The sequence below is a fragment of the Lissotriton helveticus genome, chromosome 4_1, assembly GCF_964261635.1.
Source record: "Lissotriton helveticus chromosome 4_1, aLisHel1.1, whole genome shotgun sequence".
NCBI lineage: Eukaryota > Metazoa > Chordata > Amphibia > Caudata > Salamandridae > Lissotriton > Lissotriton helveticus.
In genome coordinates, this window is record NC_136063.1 from 1,737,209,968 (window position 1) to 1,737,229,901 (window position 19,934).

At 47.7% G+C, this 19,934-nt stretch overlaps 1 protein-coding gene across 1 annotated transcript in view; it reads right to left on the reverse strand.

Annotated features, from left to right (window-relative positions):
- The window catches only part of CENPI (centromere protein I), a 368,972-nt gene that overhangs the window by 167,715 nt on the left and 181,323 nt on the right, over positions 1 to 19,934 (reverse strand). The window contains exon 9 of the mRNA XM_078688407.1: positions 14,935 to 15,069. Within this exon, the coding sequence (XP_078544533.1) occupies positions 14,935 to 15,069 (135 nt within the window). The remainder of the gene's footprint in view (positions 1 to 14,934; positions 15,070 to 19,934) is intronic.

The window sequence follows — 19,934 nt, forward strand, 5'->3', positions numbered from 1 at the left end:
GGCACAGATTCATAGTGGTGGTGGTGGACCATGCCACCAGGTACCCAGAGGCAATTTCACTTAGGACCACAACAGCTCCTGTTGTGGTCAGGGCCTTACTTGGACTTTTCTCCAGAGTGGGGTTTCCTAAAGAGGTAGTATCTGATAGAGGTGCCAACTTCATGTCAGGATACTTAACAGCTATGTGGAAGGAATGTCGTGTCAACTACAAGTTCACCACTCCCTATCATCCACAATGCAATGGGCTTGTTGAAAGGTTCAACAAGACCCTCAAGGGCATGATCAAAGGATTACCTGAAAAGCTCAGGCGAAGATGGGATATCCTTCTGCCCTGCCTTGTTTGCTTACAGAGAGATCCCACAAAAAGGGGTTGGCTTCAGCCCCTTTGAATTGTTGTTTGGGCACCCTGTAAGAGGACCCCTATGTCTGGTGAGGGAAGGATGGGAGTTACCTCTCAAAAAGCCCAAGCAAGACATAGTGGACTATGTACTTGGTCTCCGCTCCAGGATGGCTGAGTATATGGAGAAGGCATCCAAAAACCTTGAGGCTAGCCAAGAATTACAAAAAGCTTGGCATGACCAAAAGGCTGTCCTGACTGAGTACCAGCCTGGACAGAAGGTATGGGTGTTGGAGCCAGTGGCCCCAGCAGCACTCCAAGACAAATGGTCTGGACCCCATACAATCATTGAGAAAAAGGGAGAGGTTACCTACTTGGTGGACCTTGGAACTCCCAGGAGGCCCCACAGGGTGCTCCATGTTAACAGGCTGAAAGCATATGTTGACAGGGCAGACATGGGCTTGCTCATGGCTACAGATGAGGGGCAGGAGGAAGAGAGTGACCCTCTCCCAGACCTGCTGACTCAGAACCCTGAGGATGGATCAGTTGATGTGTGGCCTTATATGGCAGCCTCACTGAACATCAGCAACATGACTGTAGACAGGTTTTGCAGTCATATCGACATATGTTCTCCCTGACACCCAGTCAGACTAACTGGTGTACCCATCTGGTGGACACTGGTGATAGTCTTCCTGTAAAGAACAACATTTACAGGCAACCTGACCATGTCAGAGATTGTATCAAGACTGACGTGCAAAAGATGCTGGAATTAGGTGTCATTGAGCCTTCAGAGAGCCCCTGGGCTAGCCCAGTGGTTCTGGTCCCCAAACCTCACACCAAAGATGGAAAGAGAGAGATGAGATTCTGTGTGGATTACAGAAGACTCAATGCTGTCACCAGGACAGATGCACACCCTATTCCAAGGGCAGATGAGCTCATAGACAAATTGGCTTCTGCCAAGTATTTGAGCACATTTGACTTGACAGCTGGCTACTGGCAAATCAGGTTAGCTGAGGAGTCCAAAGCCAAGACAGCATTTTCTACCCCAGGTGGGCATTATCAATTTGTGGTAATGCCCTTTGGTTTGAAAAATGCACCTGCCACCTTCCAAAGGTTGGTGAATCAAGTCCTTACTGGGTTGGATGACTTTTGCGCAGCATATCTGGATATTGCTGTCTTTAGCTCCACCTGGGAGGATCACCTGGTCCACCTGAAGGAAGTGCTAGAGGCTCTGCAAAAGGCAGGCCTCACTATCAAGGCAACCAAGTGCCAGATAGGGCAGAGTAAGGTTGTATACTTGGGCCACCTTGTAGGTGGAGGCAAAGTTCAACCACTGGAGAGTAAGATTCAGACCATAAAGGACTGGACTCCTCCAACTACCCAGACTCAGGTCAGAGCTTTCTTGGGCCTGACTGGGTACTACAGGAAGTTTGTTAAGAACTATGGGTCCATTGTGACTCCTCTTAATGATCTGACATCCAAGAAGATGCTCAAAAAGGTTCAGTGGACAGTAAGCTGTCAAAAGGCAGTTGATGACCTGAAGAAGGCCATGTGCTCTGCACCTATCCTGAAGAGTCCTGACGACTCAAGAGAGTTCATTGTCCAAACAGATGCTTCTGAGTTGGGAGTGGGAGCTGTGCTTTCACAACTTAATGTAGATGGTCAAGACCAGCCCATTGCTTTTATTAGCAGAAGGCTGACCCCCAGAGAGAAACGTTGGTCAGCCATTGAGAGGGAGGCTTTTGCTGTGGTGTGGGCCCTGAAGAAGTTGAGACCATACTTGTTTGGCACTCACTTCAAGATTCAGACCGACCATAAGCCCCTCTTATGGCTTAATCAGATGAAGGGTGAAAACCCCAAACTGCTCAGGTGGTCCATTTCCCTACAGGGGATGGACTTTACAGTGGAGCACAGCCCAGGGACTGACCATGGTAATGCAGATGGTCTCTCCAGGTACTTCCACTTAGAACATGAAGACCCAACTGGTCAAGGTTAGTCTAATGTCCCTGCGTTTGGGGGGGGGGGGTTGTGTAGGAGAGTAGGGTCTGCTATCCTATGGTCACCCCAAATGTTTGCTTTTTGCTTCACTGGTTTATGACTTAATGTGGCTGTGGGCCTGCTAATCAGACCCACAGCCTGCTGTTCTCTCTCTAAATTATTGCCAATGCACTTTAGGTGCATTACGAAATTGGAACTGGTTCACCTTATTGGCCCCTGTAACAGTGTACCCAGGTACCCAGGGCATAGGTGCTTCCAGGGGCTGCAGCACGTATTGTGCCACCCCTGGTCTGGCCTCCATATTTGACACAACTGGCTGATCACTCAGCTGGGGTAAGTCGGTGTAATCTCCCCTTACTTAGGTGTAGTATGCCTATACCTAACCTAAAAAGGACACATATGTTCCTATCAGCCACTCCTATGGAAGGCCTCATCAATCCTGGAGGCAGAGTGCTTGGAAATATGTGAGATGGTGTTCTGGCATGAGCTGAGCCTGTCTGCAGCGTTCGGAACCATGTCCTTTAGCTGTTCCATGATACTGCCATACCATATACTCTTAAGTGCATTATAATCCTCGCGGTTAAATGCTATCTTTGGTTTGGCTTTATCAAAACATGTCGAGTAAGGTGTCATACGAATTGGAACACTACCCCCTCGACAGTTCTGGCGACGGGGGTAGCATTCCACCCTTCTAGAGGGACACGACATGTACATAACCTGAAACCCGGGTAAAGTTAAACAGAGCCTCAGCATCACAAAATGGATGCTGCCACCACAGACAAGTCTGACCTCCTGCTGCTGGGAGTCCTTCCAGCGAGGGCAGCTTGGACAAAGGGTTTCCTGCCTTGGGAGGTGCTAGCACCACCCCAGACAGGATTGTGTATTGGGTAGGACAGGACTGAATAGAATCAGACATGCCTGGGGCACACAAGGTGTCCCTGTGCATAGGCCAGTTCAAACCGGTGCTGGGGCTTTCCAGCCCCAGTCCTGGCACGAAACTGGACAAAGGAAAGGGGGTGTAACCACCCCCCTTCCTGGTCCCACCCAGAGGAGGGACCTAGTAGGTGATCCGGCCCCCAGATTTGGAATAAGAGTAGGAGCTGTGTCCTGAGACTTCAGATCATCCTGAACTCGACTTGAAACTAAGAAGAAAACTGGACTTCGACATTCTGCTGCACAGAAGACTGAAGAGAATCTCCCTTGTGGCCAAGGAGTGACCACCCTGTGAATACAGGCACCAACCAGCAACTCGACGTCTGCTTTGCCGCCGCCTCCTGCCGGAGCCGGAGCCCAGAGCCTGACAGGACCCAGACTCCCAGACATCTCAGAGCCCGATCCACAGTCCCTGAAAAGAAGAGACCCGTGGAGGCACCGAGAGACGTGGGACCGGCCATCTTGGCGACGAAACCTACGATTTACACTGCTGGTCTGGTTGCTCCAGACTGGCCCTTGCTCCCCTGAAAAGGAGCACCCGCTCTGACCTTGCTGGTCCGAGTGAGAAGCTTGCATCGATTCCTGCGTGACTTGCTTTTGCCAAGGCCTGTTTGCTCCAATCAAGTTGCCGACACCGCCATCAGCGAGAGCCATCGTGGGACAGCTCGTGATCGACTCCTGGACGTCCTTGACCTCTTCGTGTCCACGTGGCTGCAGAGACAATCTTCCCTTCATCACCTGTTTGCACCCGACATTGCCTGGTTCCTTCCTGGTTCCACGGTAGTCACTGGCTAGTGACTTTGAACATTGTCCCCTCTGCTTTCAGGTCTTCACCTCTTCAGATCCACCCTTGGATCCACCGGAACTCTTCTCGACGACCCGCCTGCAGCATCTTCAGCTCCAAGCACCATCGACCTGCGTGACGAAACCCGACACTACTTCGCACCTGTGCACCCGCTTCCTGTGGGTGAGGTAACTCAGCAACGCCGGTGTTCCCCCACTGGTATACACCTCTAGTGCCTGTGTCTAAAGTTGTATCCTTGTAGGTCCAGCGGAAGGTTCCTTAAACACTAACTTTGTAACTTTTACGCACCATTGACATTGTATTGGTGCATGCGTGCACTTTAAGCACTGCACCCGATTCCCGCGGGCCTTTCCCGACTTCTTCACTGCTAGTCCCGAACAGCTCCAGCGATTCCCCAGGCCTCTTCACTTTCCCCATAGTGGTTCTTATACCACTATTTTAGTATATGGTTTAGGTGGCCCCTAGGGCTCATCCATAATTGTGCAACTTTTGTATATTTAAACTGTGTTTTGTTTTAACGCATTTGCTTCTGTGCTCATAAAGAGTATAGGGGATATTTGTAGAAATAAATCTATATATATTTTCAATATATATCTGTGTGGTGTCCTTTCATTTGGTATTCAAGGGGATTGTGTATGGTAAAACAGCTTGCTTCACATGCCTTTACAGAGTTTAGCCTAAGACTGCTTAGTCCATGCTACCCCTAGGATAGCTTGTCTATAAGGTTGACTTTACAACCTCCACCATAACGGTTGCTTGGCATGGTACAAGGTGATCACTAGAACTAGTGAGCATCATATACCAGGCCAACTTCTCACACATCACTTTCGAGGGGCGCTGGTAAGGCCAAAGGGGAGCACGGTAAACTGAAAATGCTTGTGGCCTACGATGAACCGCAGGTAACGCCGGTGGGCCAGCAGGACGGGGATGTGGAAATGTGTCCTGCAAGTCCAACGCAACCATCCAGTCTCCAGGGTCGAAGGCAGACAAGCCCTAAGCTAGCGTCAACATCTTAAACTTCTTCCGGAGGAAGCGGTTGACGTTCCTGAGGTCCAAGGTAACACAGGCATTTGTCCTTCTTGGGGACCAGAAAGTAGAGGGAATAGCAACCACGACCAACTTCTGGCCCAGGAACTCGCTCGATGACCCCCTTGGCCAAGAGGGCCGTGACTTCCTGCTGAAGAAGCGCAAGATGGTCCCCCGACATGCGGTGGTACTGAGGTGGCATGGATATAGGGATAGTCTTGAAGGGGAGGGAGTAGCCCCTTCGGACTATTTGCAGCACCCACCTGTCTGAGGTGATGTTGCGCCAGTGGTGGAGATGATGGCGGATTCTGCCGCCCACTGGCGTTTTGATCGGACTGAAAGTTCGGACTAAGAAGGCTTTGCATTGGATGCTGCGGGGTGGCGGTGGACTGACCTGCCCGCCGGCCCCCAGAACTGCCTCAGCGGTTCCCACGTCCACAGACGCACTAAGATTGTTGCTGCACCGGCCTGTGGCTCTGAAAGGGACGTGGTGGGGCACCCCTTCCGTGGCCACGAAAGGAGCAAAAAGCAGAAGGCAGAGTGGCCGACAGACCTAAGAACTTGGCCGTAGCCCGCAAGTCCTTAAAGCACTCCAAAGCACTGTTCGCTTTGTTGCCATAAAGGCAAATGCCATTGAAAGGCATGTCCATCAAGGTGTTTTGGACATCCCCCGAGAAGCCAGTAGTCCTCAGCCAGGCACGGCGCCTAAGCACCACCGCTGTGGAAATCGCTCTGCCCAGCAAGTCGGCGATATCAAGCCCAACACGAATGGTGAACTTTGCTGCCTCTCTTCCAGCTGCAATTGCTTGGGAGAGTACTGCCTGGGACTCCTCCGGGCAGTTGGGCAGCACCTGCGCAACAGTGTCCCATACAGGGTGGGAGTAACGGTCCAAGAGGCATGGGGTGTTCACTAACTGCAGCTACCTAAGCTGGCAGATGAAAACAGTTTCTTGCCAAGCTGCTCCAGCTTCTTGGATTCCCGATCAGGAGGTGCGGAAGGGTATGCGCTCTGGAAGTGGAGGCTTAAACAACCAAGCTCTCAAGGGTGGGATTTTGGGAGAGGAAGAGGGGGTCACACGGAGCAGGGCGATGGCGCGGGGCACTTTCCTGTCAACAGGAGCCCCTGTGTTGGGCCTGGATCAAGTGCTCAAAAGTACGTCAGACAGTGCATCATTAAAAGGCAGCAAGGGCTCCGAAGAGGTTGCCGCCAGTTGAAGCACTTCAGCCAGGAGGTTAGTCCTAATGGCCACTGTAGGAAGTTTGAGGTGGAGAGCCTCTGCCGCCCTACGCAACACCACTGCGTAACATGCTCCCTCCTCCGTAGCCACGGAAGGAGGAGATAGCATGCCAAGGTCAGGCGAGGTGTCTAGACCACTGGCATTCCCCAAATCCTCTGCGCAGTCTGGGTCATCACCGCAATGCTGTTTGAGAGGGTCCTCAGACCCCTCCCAGTCCTCCGAAGTCTGTGAAAGAGGAGAACATACGTAGGGGTAGAAAGGCCCCATCAGCTTGGGATTCGGCGTCGATCGACACCGTCCCGGCATCGCGTCCGGTTCAGGGCCGAAACCAGGGACGACGTCGGAGGTGGTGCCAGAGGTGGGGTCGACACCGGTGGAGGTGTGATCAGGTCAACCGGTGTCACCCAGGATCCGAGCCCTGATCCAGATAGGTCCTGCGGAGACAGGGCCAGAGCAAACGACGGGGTCGGAACCACCGGCGTCGGAAGGGCTGGACCCCAGTCGGGCCCGAAGGCATGCCAGCGTGGCCAGGCAGCCCAAAGAGTCGGGCAATGGCAGCAAGAAACTCTTGCACCTGTGAAGGAGTCACAGACAGACCTGGAAAAGGCAGGTAGGCCAGCGGCGACATAGCTGGGGGGTGGCACCACCCGCACCCTCAGCCGCGAGGAGAAGTCTTAGAGCGACTGTACTTCTTGGACTTCTTTTTAGAATGCTTCGACTTACCTGACCCAGAGTGCAAAGACTTCGATCCAGAGGAGCGATGGTGACAGCTTTGCGACCGGTCCCTGGACCTTCCACGGGACCGGGACCTTGAGCCGACTGCCGGACTTCCAGCAACTTTCGGGACCGCTCCCGCAAAGTCTTCGTGCCATTGCCCGGCTGTCGGGGGCACAACTTGGAGTCGTGGTCGCGCCCTAGGCAGTAGAGACACAGGCGGTGCGGGTCCATCACCGACATCATGCGGTGACAGTCCCCGCAGTTCTTGAAACTGGGTATTCCTACGACACCAGGAGTCTATCGACTCAGAAAAAATGAAGTAAAAAAAATTGAAAAAGCTCAGTCAAAAATTGACTGAGAGTACGTGTTCTTCCCGGATCTGCGCTTGCTGCCGCACAAAAATATAGTACGGACGTCAGCCCGCGTCGAAGTAGCTCCAGCGACGCCATCTTGGCGACGACGTCAACGAAGCTTGCGGAGCCGCAAGATGACTCATACCGACGCGCAGGGGTACTGCTGACGAAATACGTTCCGGATCCAGTCTGACGCCTGGGTGTAATTCTAAGGTGAGGAATCTATCACTACATGTTTCTTTCAGATAGAAAAAAAACATTATATGACATTTGACTCCTTTGCACCCTTTAGTGCAACACCAGGGGCCAGGAAATTGTACTTTTGCTTTAAGCTATAAAATGAAAACTTGAGGCCATAGTAAATCCATCATCTATACCATATACAAGAGCAGTTCATACATAAATATAGAGGCACTGCCATACTTTTTAAAATAAATAGGAAGTAGATTCAGTATAAAGGCATAAAAGTTGTGACAGCGGCTACTTCAAACTACTGTAGATAATGAGACTTTCAAATGACAGGTGTGGCTCGGCATGTAAGGTCCCGTGCACAAGCACTCAGTTTCAGCTACTGAGACAATTCCAGATTTTCTGTAGAGTAACTAGACAAGTATGGTAAAATCCATAGACACGTGTAGTGCAAAGTTCTTTAAGATGATTTCTGTCAACTACAATATAGCAACAGTCTGCAGACCCAACAATGTTAGTTTGCGCCTTTGGACTACTGCACATTTTACCTCTGGATTAGTTAGGCGTCCTCTTCAAAAATATGAACCACTTTCAACAATGTTGCTGTGTTTTTCCTGGATTAGTAGACTGCGCTGTAATACGGGTGTGTTTATTTATGCCTTTCCCCCCACTTCAAGACCTTTTAAAAAGTCATGTTTTGAGAAACTGAAAAGTTAGCAACCTTTTAACACAGTTGGTCTTTTAAAGTTTTGAAGTGCAGTACACACTGGGGGAGAACGCTACTATTTTATAGAAAATAAACCAAATTTTATAATTTTCCAAAGTCATGTAATCAGATAACAGTTGAAGCAGTAAAACTTGATAGCATTTACGATGACAATCATTATAGCAGTCACAAGTATTGCACCCTAATAGCCACAGCTGCAACCCAATTTTTTCTTCCCATTTCCATAAGCAAACACTTCAGTGTCAACTGACCAGGGATTAGGATTCACAAGGGTCCAAAACAATCCTACGATAGCAATACCAAGGATTCCAGATTTTATAATGGGCACTTTTCTAGCCAAGTAGATAGGTGACTATGGTCATGCACTGGTCTAATCCCTTTTCCCTTAAAGTGCGTGAGGTGGGGTGTTTCCATCCAGTGCTTAGTATGATCTTTTAGCTACTAGGGGCCCCAAACACAGCAGGGCCATCTTTAAAATTACTGGAATCTAGATCAACATGAATATGGGGGTCTGCGGGCAACGTCTAGCTCAGGCCTTTGTTCACAGAGGATAGCACCACTTCCCAGAAAGGGTCAATCATCCTGCAGCTCTAACTGTATGGATAGGGTACCCAGTGTGTGAAGTACATCTCCGCCACAAAATCGCCACAACTTCCCACGGGTGAGTTAGGTGCGATGCAGATATTTTAGTTGGATAAGTTGAAATTGAGATTTGATGGCAAAGTCATGGGTATGCCGTTCCCAAGCCAGACAAATGGTTAATGAGTCTGGGGTACTTGTAGCTAGTGAAGGATAAATGTATGTCATCTTGTGCTCATTTAGTTTATTCATCAGTTCTTTTGCCTGCGGAGGACTAAAGTTCAGGAGCTCCACCAAGTCAGTCACATGTGCATGATAGAGCTGAAGGTCGATAGAGATCATATGCCCAGTGTAAGTCTGAGAAGGACTTTCACTGTGCCTCTCCACCAGGTGATTTAATGTGACAAATGAATGCTCATCCACATCAATCCAGCTCCTTTGGGCAGTCAGCACAGACACTTGGATGGGATTAATGATACAGGAACTCCGTGACAGAGCACTGCAAGACATCAGAAGAGGCCAGACAAAAGGAATCAGTCACCTGACTACCTCGTACACATTTCACCAAACCCCGGATCTGCAGACAGAACTGGAATGAGAACATTTGTCCTCAACTCTTTTCTCCATCAAAATATAACTGGCATTGATAAAACTGAAATGGCAGCATGGCAATTGGCCTTTGAACTTCACGAAAGGAAATTACCAACTAGCTATCCAAACTATATTAAATACAATGGGACAGATTTTCCCATTCGTTTGATATAGCAGAGACATTTGCATCATTCACTGAAAGCCTGCATATTTCAGAAATTATGGATACTACCGCTGTTGAAGAAATCTTACGACGACTGCGAATGCCATCCCTGACTCAAGAAGGGAGGTCCATAACAGAGGGAGAAGTTATTGTAGAGGAGATATTTAAAGCTATCAAAAACATGCATACTTGTAGAGTCCCTGGGAGAGATAGCTTGCAAGAATAACTCTACAAAGCAAGATCCCCTTAATAATGTCCATGCTGTAGGTAGCATATAATTAAGCCGAAGCATCAGGTTCCCTCAGTCACATACATCTGAGATTGCACATTCATGGTGCATTATGGCACAATGCATATATTCACAACCATGGGGCAGGTGCTCCAGAGGGGGTGGGCCACCCAAATATGACATGCATCGCCTCATTAAATTTCTTGAGATGTGCAAGAGGTGCTGCGGCTCGGATTAAGTCAGGGAGGCATGAAACGGACACTGGCACAGGTACCACCACGGAGCAGGGTCTAGAGTGTTAATGCTTCCACACCGGATACGATGACTCGGGACTGGCGTGGAGAAGTCTGAGACCGCTTTGACTTCTTTCACTTGCGGGACTTACCCGACAACCTGGATCGTGATGATTTTCGGGAGTGGCTCCATTAGCGGTCCAAGACCTTCTGAACAAGTGTGTTGCAGGGTTGTCAGGTGGCGAGCTTCAGGGACTGTTCACGTAGTGCCTTGGGATTCATGGTGCAGCAGTCCTCATGGGTCTTGGAGGCGTGGCCCTGCTTAAAGCACCATCTGCTAACCAGATGAGGGTCTGTCACTGACATCTGCCTCTGACTGGCAACACATGGTTTAAAGTCTGTTGACTTCTTAGGGGACACCCCCAAGACACCAGAAGATGCAAATCTCAAAAAACCTGGCATGGAAAGAAAATAACTGAGGTCAGAGAACTCGGGTGGCTCCTACATAGGCACCACACGTTGCATCCAGCGCCGCCGACACAGAGCCGAGCGATGCCACCTACCAGTTTGCAGGAATACTGCTTGAAAATTTCCAGGTAAGGAATCTGCGGCTAGATGAAACAGCCATTTTGCCAAGCCTCACATGTCCGTTTCATGCATGAATCTCGATTCTTAGATTGGGTTTCATACGTGTTGCCAGAAAACTTTGTTCACAAATCACAAACCATGACTTGCAAGACACTGGATAAAATGCCCCGGCTATCCTATGCAGGATGAGGACCCGATGAGTGGCAGACCTAGGAAACATGGAATAATCTGAAAAGGGGGTGACCCGGCAGTACAACAGAGAGTCGTTTGTGTGGGTTTCACACAATTGATATGAAAACTTTACCCCAACGTGCACTATTCCCGAACTAGGATAAAAACTGGAACTCTGCTTAAGGGGGCTGCAGTCTTAGGACAAAGGGGTGTTATCTTTGATAACCTTGCTCTAACCTGAACAGGTTATAATTTGGAATTTGGGGAGAGGATGTGGCCTGACTGCTAGGGCGGTCGACTTCAAACCCGGGGAACTGGGTTCGAGTTTCGGCACCAGCGCCCATCATCCTGTGATTCCATCACTTAATCTCTCTGTGCCGAACAAAAACACGCATTTGCAACGCAATAGGTCTCGCATTAGGAAAGTTTGAGCTATTGGTATTGTAAATGACAAATGTTTCATTTATGTGTTGGTTTTGAAAATAGCGAAATAGCTTTGTCATTTACAATGCCAATACTTTTAACTTTTGCAAATGTGACACCTATAGCATTTGTAATGCAATATGTGTTGTATTTACGCGACTTAGATGTAATGATATTACAAATAAAAGCTTCTAATTTTTTTAAATAATTAATACTTAAATAAAAGTTATTGTAATTTATAATTGCAACAGCTAAAACTTTTGTAAATAACTTGTGAAGATTATGTTCAGTGTATTTTATTGTGACGAAAATCCAAGAACAGAAGTGAAATATTAACATCTTTTTGTGACATTTGTAATAAAGCTTGAAACATTGAGAGAACATATTTGAACCAGTTGTTGTTGAATGGTTGCACAGATTGATGCTGTGGTGGCGCTGAGTGATGCTGTGGTGGCGCTGAGTGATGCTGTGGTGATGCGATAGAGGGAGGGCGATGGAGTGAGGGCGGATAGATAGAGGGAGGGAGATAGAGGGAGAGTGCGCGAGGGCGATCAATAGATACACCGTGAAACTTACAAAAACTAGGGATAATAAACAGACAAGGATACATAGAATCCAAATTACATGCGCGAATTTGAGGATTTATGAGTGCAAGGTTGTCACAAAAGGATGCCGTATAAATGTGATTTCTTTCACTCACTAATATTAAGATGCCACACTGATGTAATATTGCTTGAGTGTAAATCCCACAGGGGGGGGGGGGGGGGGGGGGGGGGGGGCGAGACAAGGTTTCACTAGAAAGTTTAAGAACGAAGTGGAGAGTTCGATGGTATTTTTTTCTAAATCCTCTCAGCCCTTCTCACTCTTGAAATAGTCATTTACTCTTTAATGGCAGCATAAATCCCTTTCGCAATAGGATTACCTGCGACTGGCGTATTTTGCACGGTACTTCAGGAACGTGTTATTTGGCAAAATCCGTAGGTGCAGATTAACAACTTTTTGTTTGCATACTCATGCCATCTGTGTCGTAGCACTTATGTATGTATTTCAGTGCAGTAGAAAACTGAGGATACCCAACATGAGCCCATCGAGTAGATTTGTATCTGGGGAGAGCTGGCGCAGAAACCCTCTCTCTCTATGTCATGGCAGAAGCGTTTGCAGCGGGAAGTTTCTGCTTGAAGGGTTTTTGGCGCAGATGTGCTCCCTTTATGGTGTCGAACCTTCACTTAATGACACGAGAGGCAGGGGGAGGCCAAAGCTATTAAGCTGTTCTTCGGCTTTTACAAAGGCAGGAAGCGCCCCAGTTAATTGGAAAGCCTAATGGAAAGTGAGTGGTGCAATCGAAGGAATGGGGGTCGGGGGGGTTTTAAGAAGACTCAATATATCAAGAAAACGTGAACCTCCTTTCGGATTTATTTTTAAAGACGTTTCTTGTGATGGTGATAGTTCTACCAAAAGGTATGCATTCTCAAATTCTCAACCTGTCCACGATTAGTGTTTCCATATGCACATCAGTCAGGTTCTAGGGAACGTTTAAATGTGTTGACAACAGAAGGTTACGTTTCTATTTTGCAAGAAGTAAGAACTCTCCGGAGAGTTCGACATCGTACTCATTCGGAGCCCCGCCCCTCCCAAAAAACTTCAAAGATCTTTCACCTTCTGCAGATATTACTTCAGAAGGGAAAAGGTGAGTGAAGGTGTGGCATAACAGCCAGAAGAGCTGATTTTTGAACTGTGGAAACAGATCCGAGTCTCGGCATGGGGTCCAACATCCTGTGATTCTGGGCAAATCACTTAATCTCCCCTTATCTACCAAAATGAATGTATCCTTGCATAATGTAACTGGCGCTTATGTAAAGCGTTACAGTACCTTCGGGATGAGTTCCTGCCATATAACAAGGAAAAAGCAATTGCTTAAACCGACGCAATATGAATTCTGCTTTAGACTAGATCCGGCCGTACCTTAATGTTTGTACTCGCAGCATTTGTGTCGTCTTTTTTTAAGTTTGTACTGCAGCCATCTACATTAAACACCCGCTGCTCACCTTTAATATGTTTCTGCTTAGGCTGCCTTTGTGCCGGAGGGTGGTGGGTGCGTGGAAGCAACAACAGGATCAAAGCAACAATTTTATTTTAAACAAGTTTTCCCGAACGTGTTGCTCTTTGATAAGTGCATGCGGGGACGATTAGTTGTTATGGATAATGTTTTGTGGGTCTGTCCCTCCGTACGAGCTGGTGTTGTGTGTTGGTATCAGACCAATTTAAGAAAGCACGAAGCCCTGGGAAATAACAGACGCGGCATGTAGCGCTGACTGGACTGGTACCGCTTAAGGCGTTGGCGTGTCCACCACCCACGTGAATGATCCAGTGTCAGTCAGTTGGGGGTTCCTTGGCGGGGGGAGTGGGAGGGTCATGTTCATCAACTTAGTCCAGTGGGGGCAAGGGGCACAATGTTCATGACAGCTGCAACAAGAGACTGCCCGCTAGTAAAACAAGTGTTGCAGTAAAACTAGGGGCAGCCCATGGGTTATGCTATGTCCAAGCAGAACACAAGTGTGGCAGGAAGAGCGCTCAAGGGGTCCTCACACACCAGGACGAAGGTGCGGGCAATGCCGGTACTCCAACGTGTCTCCCCAAAGTCTGGATATTACCGCACTACAGGACCACCGTCATCTTAAGGGAACGGCCCACGTGACGTGGAAGTCGAAATCTCGCAATAACGCGGCTCCGAGCTACGCCGCCATCTTGTCTCGAACTTTCACTGCATGGAGAAAGCCTGACCCTGCCTCACAGAGGTGCTCCATCATGCCAAGGAATAACAAGTCCCGGGTCCAAGGAGAGGGCCCGGGTGAAGACCAGTGAATAGCAAGGACTCCCATGCCTAATGGGAGAGCCCCGTGTCGTGCTGCGTTGGAGGAGCTGGGTGGGGGGCTGGCTTGGGCGGCGGGTGGGCGGCGGAGGGGGCTGGCTTGGGCGGCGGGTGGGGGGGGCTGGCTTGGGCGGCGGGTGGGCTGGCTTGGGCAGAGGCGGAGGCCCAATTATGAAGTATAAAGATGCAACTCTGGGAGAGAAAAAGAAATGGGAGATTGAAACACACAGCAGCAAATAGGATAATACTCCGTTGGGGGCAGGGGATTCAACACCCACCCGACCGCTGTCAATACAGTTGCTCACTGCTCTATGTTAGCAGTCCATGACTGCATATCTGTGTGAATGATTGTCAATGTAGAGGACTGGAATTTTGTACATTCTCTTAAAATTCATAGTTTGTTGCAATAAACCAATAAATGTTTTTTTTTTTTAATCTACACATAAATTGTGAGAACATTAGATAACAAAATGACTAATGGTCCTTACAGCATATATACAGAAGTGTTTAAGAGCACAGTATTAACAAATGTAGGATAAAAAGCCTACATAAACACTCCAGAATCGATGTAGGTGAAACAAATCCATTTGATACTCCAGTGACCTATACTGCAAGATCTTTCTTGAAAGGGTGTAATCGAAGTTTTACAAAGGACTACACACCTCTTCAGGCGAATACAGTGTAAACTATGGGATACAAAAAACATGGATAACCGATTCAGGAGCTGGATTAAGGAAGGCAATTTAGACTGCTTTGTTGGCTTACCCTTTTTCTGGACCGCGGGTGATGAGGCTCCCCAACAATGTTCAGTCGCTGGTCACTCCCAAGAGACCCCATATTCCGATGTTTCACAGACCTCAGATGTACTTTCCAATGGTGATCGGCATTCTTAAAATAGTTCTTTTAAAAACAAAAAGAATTGTGGGAAGTTAGGATACATATGCAGGCTAAGCACTGTGCTAATCCAAGCACTGTGCTAATCCCATCTGGAACACATTTGGTTGTCAATTACGGCAAATCACTTCCATACACTCAAACAGGCCTTGCTTTAACATTTGTGGGACTGATTACAAACCTTACAAAAGATACAAGCTAGACAGATTATTTTTCTTTTTTTCTTTACAAATAAAAGGCATTGCACAAAAGGTGGTACAACGTTAAAATAGTAATGATTACTTAAACCGAAGTGCAAAAGCTATTCCTCACTAGAGAGACTTGCAAAAAGTACACTTCCCTGTGAAACACTGGTACCCATGCTTTGAAGTGGTGCTATTATGCTGGTGAGTGATGCTTCGCTTCATGAATTTGGATCACAATCTCAAGCAACAGACTCCTCTGTGGAGGGTACGCTGCCTATGCCATACAGACCAACTTGAGGGATTTGGTATTGTGGGACAATATTAGTATCACATTCCTAGGGGACATGTGGGGTGACACTAATATGAAGCCCTTTGCTGAATTACAGGTGCATGTTCAGCTTCAACACAAACAGTTTCACAAATGTCTGCAGCTAAGCCACGCGCAGAGTGCTCACTGCTCGTATCTTACGGATCTCCCAATATACAGCCCGCTGGAGGCGCTTTGCTGATGGACAGCATCCCCAGTGGCAGTGTGTTGGAACCTGTGATGACCGGTCACCTAGGGTAGCCTGGTCTAGGGTAAGACAATATTAACAGAGGCACATGTGTAAAGGTTGCAAGCCACCCAGCAGTAACATCAAGCAATTCCACTCAAAAATGACGCTACACCAATCTTTGTGTAAAAATACGAGCTGTTTTATAAAAGTTTCTTTAGTTTCTTTGTTCTTCAAACTTCCACAGTCAAATACAATTAGGTTATCTTTACCTCATCACTTGATCACATATAGCAGGTAAACATCTACATATTTCAACAGATCATATGCAATATTACTGTATTTCAATTAACTCTTTTCAACTCCTCTTCAGAAATTAAGCTCTTGTCAGTTAACTACAATCTTTTCACAGATAATCTATCTCCAAGAATCAGTTTGGCTTTTTTCCAGCACAGGTTATCAATTTCTTAAGCAACCCCACCCTTTTTCAGTTCAAGCTGACATTGGTTTCAGGCACCAGGGGCTATGAAAGAGTATACAAATTAACTGGTTTAGGCCTCTGCCACCTTTAAGCCCTCTAGAGTACAGGCGGAATATGGACTGTCTTAATTAGCTTGTCAGGGCACTGCTACCTAGCAGTTCCTTTATCCCCTGCCGTAGGTGGAAACTAATCAGCGCTGCACCATTCCCTGTTTATGAGGCCAGTCAGGTTGAAGTGCAGCCCAGTCCTCCTCTGCCTCCCCTCAGGCTTCCCAGCTTACTTGGTGGTGAAAACTCGATTATCTGGCCAACAGTCACACCCCTTCGCTTGAAGTCTGTTCCCCGCCGAAAGCCAGGCCTCCTCGCTCCCTCTCTCTCCTCAGGAAAGCAGGGGCCCTTCGTGATATGTCTCACGGCGCTGGGCGGGACGTCAGTGGCTCAGCGGAGCCGTTCCCTTCGGATCTCCTCACAGGCTGCTGCCGAGGAATTCTCCGTGAAGGCGCAACCGCGCATGCGCGGAAAGGAAGCGGACCGGTCACGGAGTCTGCTCCGCCCGCCTGACGCTGGCAGTGTCTCCACAGCGGGCCTGCTCGATCTTAGGCCCCTCCTGCCCAGGACAACTAGCTCAGCCTAGAGCGTGCGCAGTAGCGCTGGATACTGCTCAACCAGCCCCCTTTTCTCCTTCCAGTCAGCGGCGCTGCCACAACAGCGCTAACGAAGCCCCAGGGGTCCCACTCACGGCGGAATCGGCGCTATTCACCAGGAATCTGGCACTCCTCTCCTTTCTCTAGTTCATGGGTGGAATAGGTGATTTGCCAGCTACACGTCCGGTAAGGGCCCTCAGGGTCACAAGGGCATTAACCTCATTAATACTGGACAGAGGCTGGTGATAAGGGGGGGGGGTTTGAGGGACACTCTTCAAAAGTCTCTTCAACTGGGCAGAGGACTGCGCTCCGCAGCGCTGCAGTCTCCTTCTCCTACACACACCCCTTACCTCTAGACTAGGGGATGGTCAGGCGCCCAGGGTCACCAGTAATCCCTTACAGCGGGGACAAGTCAAGTAACCCAAGGGAGGACGGGTGGTGAATCAATAGGTCAACCCTCTGACTATCCTACCCCCACCTTCTGTTACAGCCTGTCCTCCAGCTGACTCTCTCTGGTTAGACAAAATGGCCGTCCAGCATTCCGCCTTTTATAGGCTGACCCTCAGGGGTCCAGAAGGGACCAGAAGGTTCTGGAACGCCCTATTCTACTCTATGGGACAGGTTCTAGGTTTGGCAGTTAGGACAGTTGGTAGCCACCATTTTGTGACTCCAACTATTTCCCTGTCAGAAAAGGCCTCTAGGCCTGAGGTGAAAAACTATGAGGGGGGAAAAAAACACCTATCCCCTTGACCAACACCTAGAAAAAGCTAGTGGACACAAAAATTAATAAAGGTATGGGGGGCAAAAAGGGGACAAAATAAATAATAAATTGGAGGGACTACGCAAAAGGCCAGACAGGTCTAACACAGTGTATCCAAGATATACCAGTTCCTCGCACATAATGTCCTAGATATGCTCTGGGTCCTGATGCAGAACCCGGAGGTCTGGCCGGGGAAAAAGACAAAGCAGACTGGCGTTTTACAATTATGGCTCCCAGGGAGAAGTGTCCAGGCTGAGCCATATTCAATTAAACTATCTCCAATGACATACTTGCCCCATGCCTTCTCTGGCAGGCGGGAACACTCCCCACACCCAAATGTTTTCAATGTACTCACTCCAATAGGAGTTTCTTTTACATATTTTGGCAATGCCCTGATATTGTGCCATTTTGGGGACACAAAGGTATAACACTTGCAGAGGTGTTGGGAAGACACAATGACCTCACGCCCAAAATGGGTCTCCTGGCAGATATAGGAGGGAACAGGGCCGAGTGGACATTGGCGGCGCGGCATTGTCCAGAAATGTAACTCCACTTGCAACCCCACAAACATACCCGTGTATGGGGCAAGTGGTGGGACTATTATGGACTGAGAAGCGATGGGCCGATAAGGGTCACTTTATAGATTTTATTGAATTATGGTGGGGTGCTATATGCAAATATAATTAGAATAGATTTATTTAAAAATAAAAAGTAGTAGTGAAGTGACCACAAATACGAAGTAAGTAGTTACACTTGAAGTTTAATTACCATTCGTCTCCACAGCTTCCAGGGAAACAAGTAACAGCCCTTGGGAGTTCAAGTGTATACATTCTATAACCATAGTGCAGGGGGAACATTCTAATGAATGGCGGAATACATTACTACAATATCTCCCTTCTTTACAGCACACAAGATATAAACATTAAAACCAGAAAAAGAAAAGAGAACAAAGAAGCAAGAACACCAGATCTAAAGTAGTAATAGGAAAAACAAAAATCTAAATAAAATATAATAAATATATCCAGAGAAAGGATATAAAAACATTTACATAGAAAAGTATCCATGTAAATTACAAATCCAAACGTTTCGGTGGAACTCTTCTCCGACTACTGTTCCACATAGGAGATTGAACAAGACTTTTGTCGATATCAGAACGAGAAGCTCCCTGGATAGACTTTTCCAAAGAACGTTCAGAACAGACTTCCAGTCCCAATTGATGTACAACAAGATTAAGAATTCTGCAAATGCTTGAGATATTCCACCAACTCTTGCCATGGACTCGGATTGCATAACAAGAAATAGCATCTACATGAACAGGTGGACCAAATTTGGACAATCCCTTATGCACATTGTGTGGAATTTTAATTTTCACCCAATTTCCCACCTTGATTTTCGAATCCCATACCTTCTTTTCCAAAACAAATTTGGAGGGAACAGAAACAGAAGGTGTACTACATTCACCACCGCATCTAGGTTTGGAAATCTCACCAGACAAAGAAGTAGACACTTTACAGAACAACCCCCATCGCCTCATCCAAGCAGGACACATACCAAAGTGGCCACTCTCTCTCGCAGCAATTCAAAATAACTCTTCCCCATAATCACACACGGAGTGGTACAGTGAGCCCACAACATGCTGTGAACAGCTTCTCTTACCTCCACCATGCTGGATACTGCCCACTGAACGCACTCAACCAAAATAAGGTTCATGCGCCCAATAAAACCATTGGCCTGAGGGTGATAAAGAGCGACTAGACGGTAAACAATTCCAGATTGACCGTGAAAATTCGACATCTCCTTTGAGACAAATTGGACACCATTATCTGACACTATTTCTTTAGGAAATCCTTCCCTAGCAAAAAGAGTTAAAAAAAATCTAATGACTTCATGAGTGTTTGGCTCAACCATAAAGTGCACCTCCCACCATTTACTATAATAATCTGCAACCACCAAGAAAAAACTTATACTTGTTATGTAACGCATTAGTAGGTCCAACAAAATCAACTGCCAACTTCATCCAAGGTCCAGAAGGAAGCTCCATCACTAGTTTAGGAGGAGTAACAGTTTTAACAACCTTCTCACTTGAGCAGCAAATAACAAAGCTTTTGACCGCATTTTCAATTTGACGGTCCTTGGAAGGCCACCAATAGACAGCCCAAATTCTGCGTTTGGTCCTAGTGTGTCCAAGATAACATGTCCGGCTTCAACAATACGATCTCTCAAACACACTGGAGGCACAAACTTGTCACCACATAAGATCATTTCACCACCCTCAAGTGAAAGTTCCTCAGCAACCTTTGAAAATGGT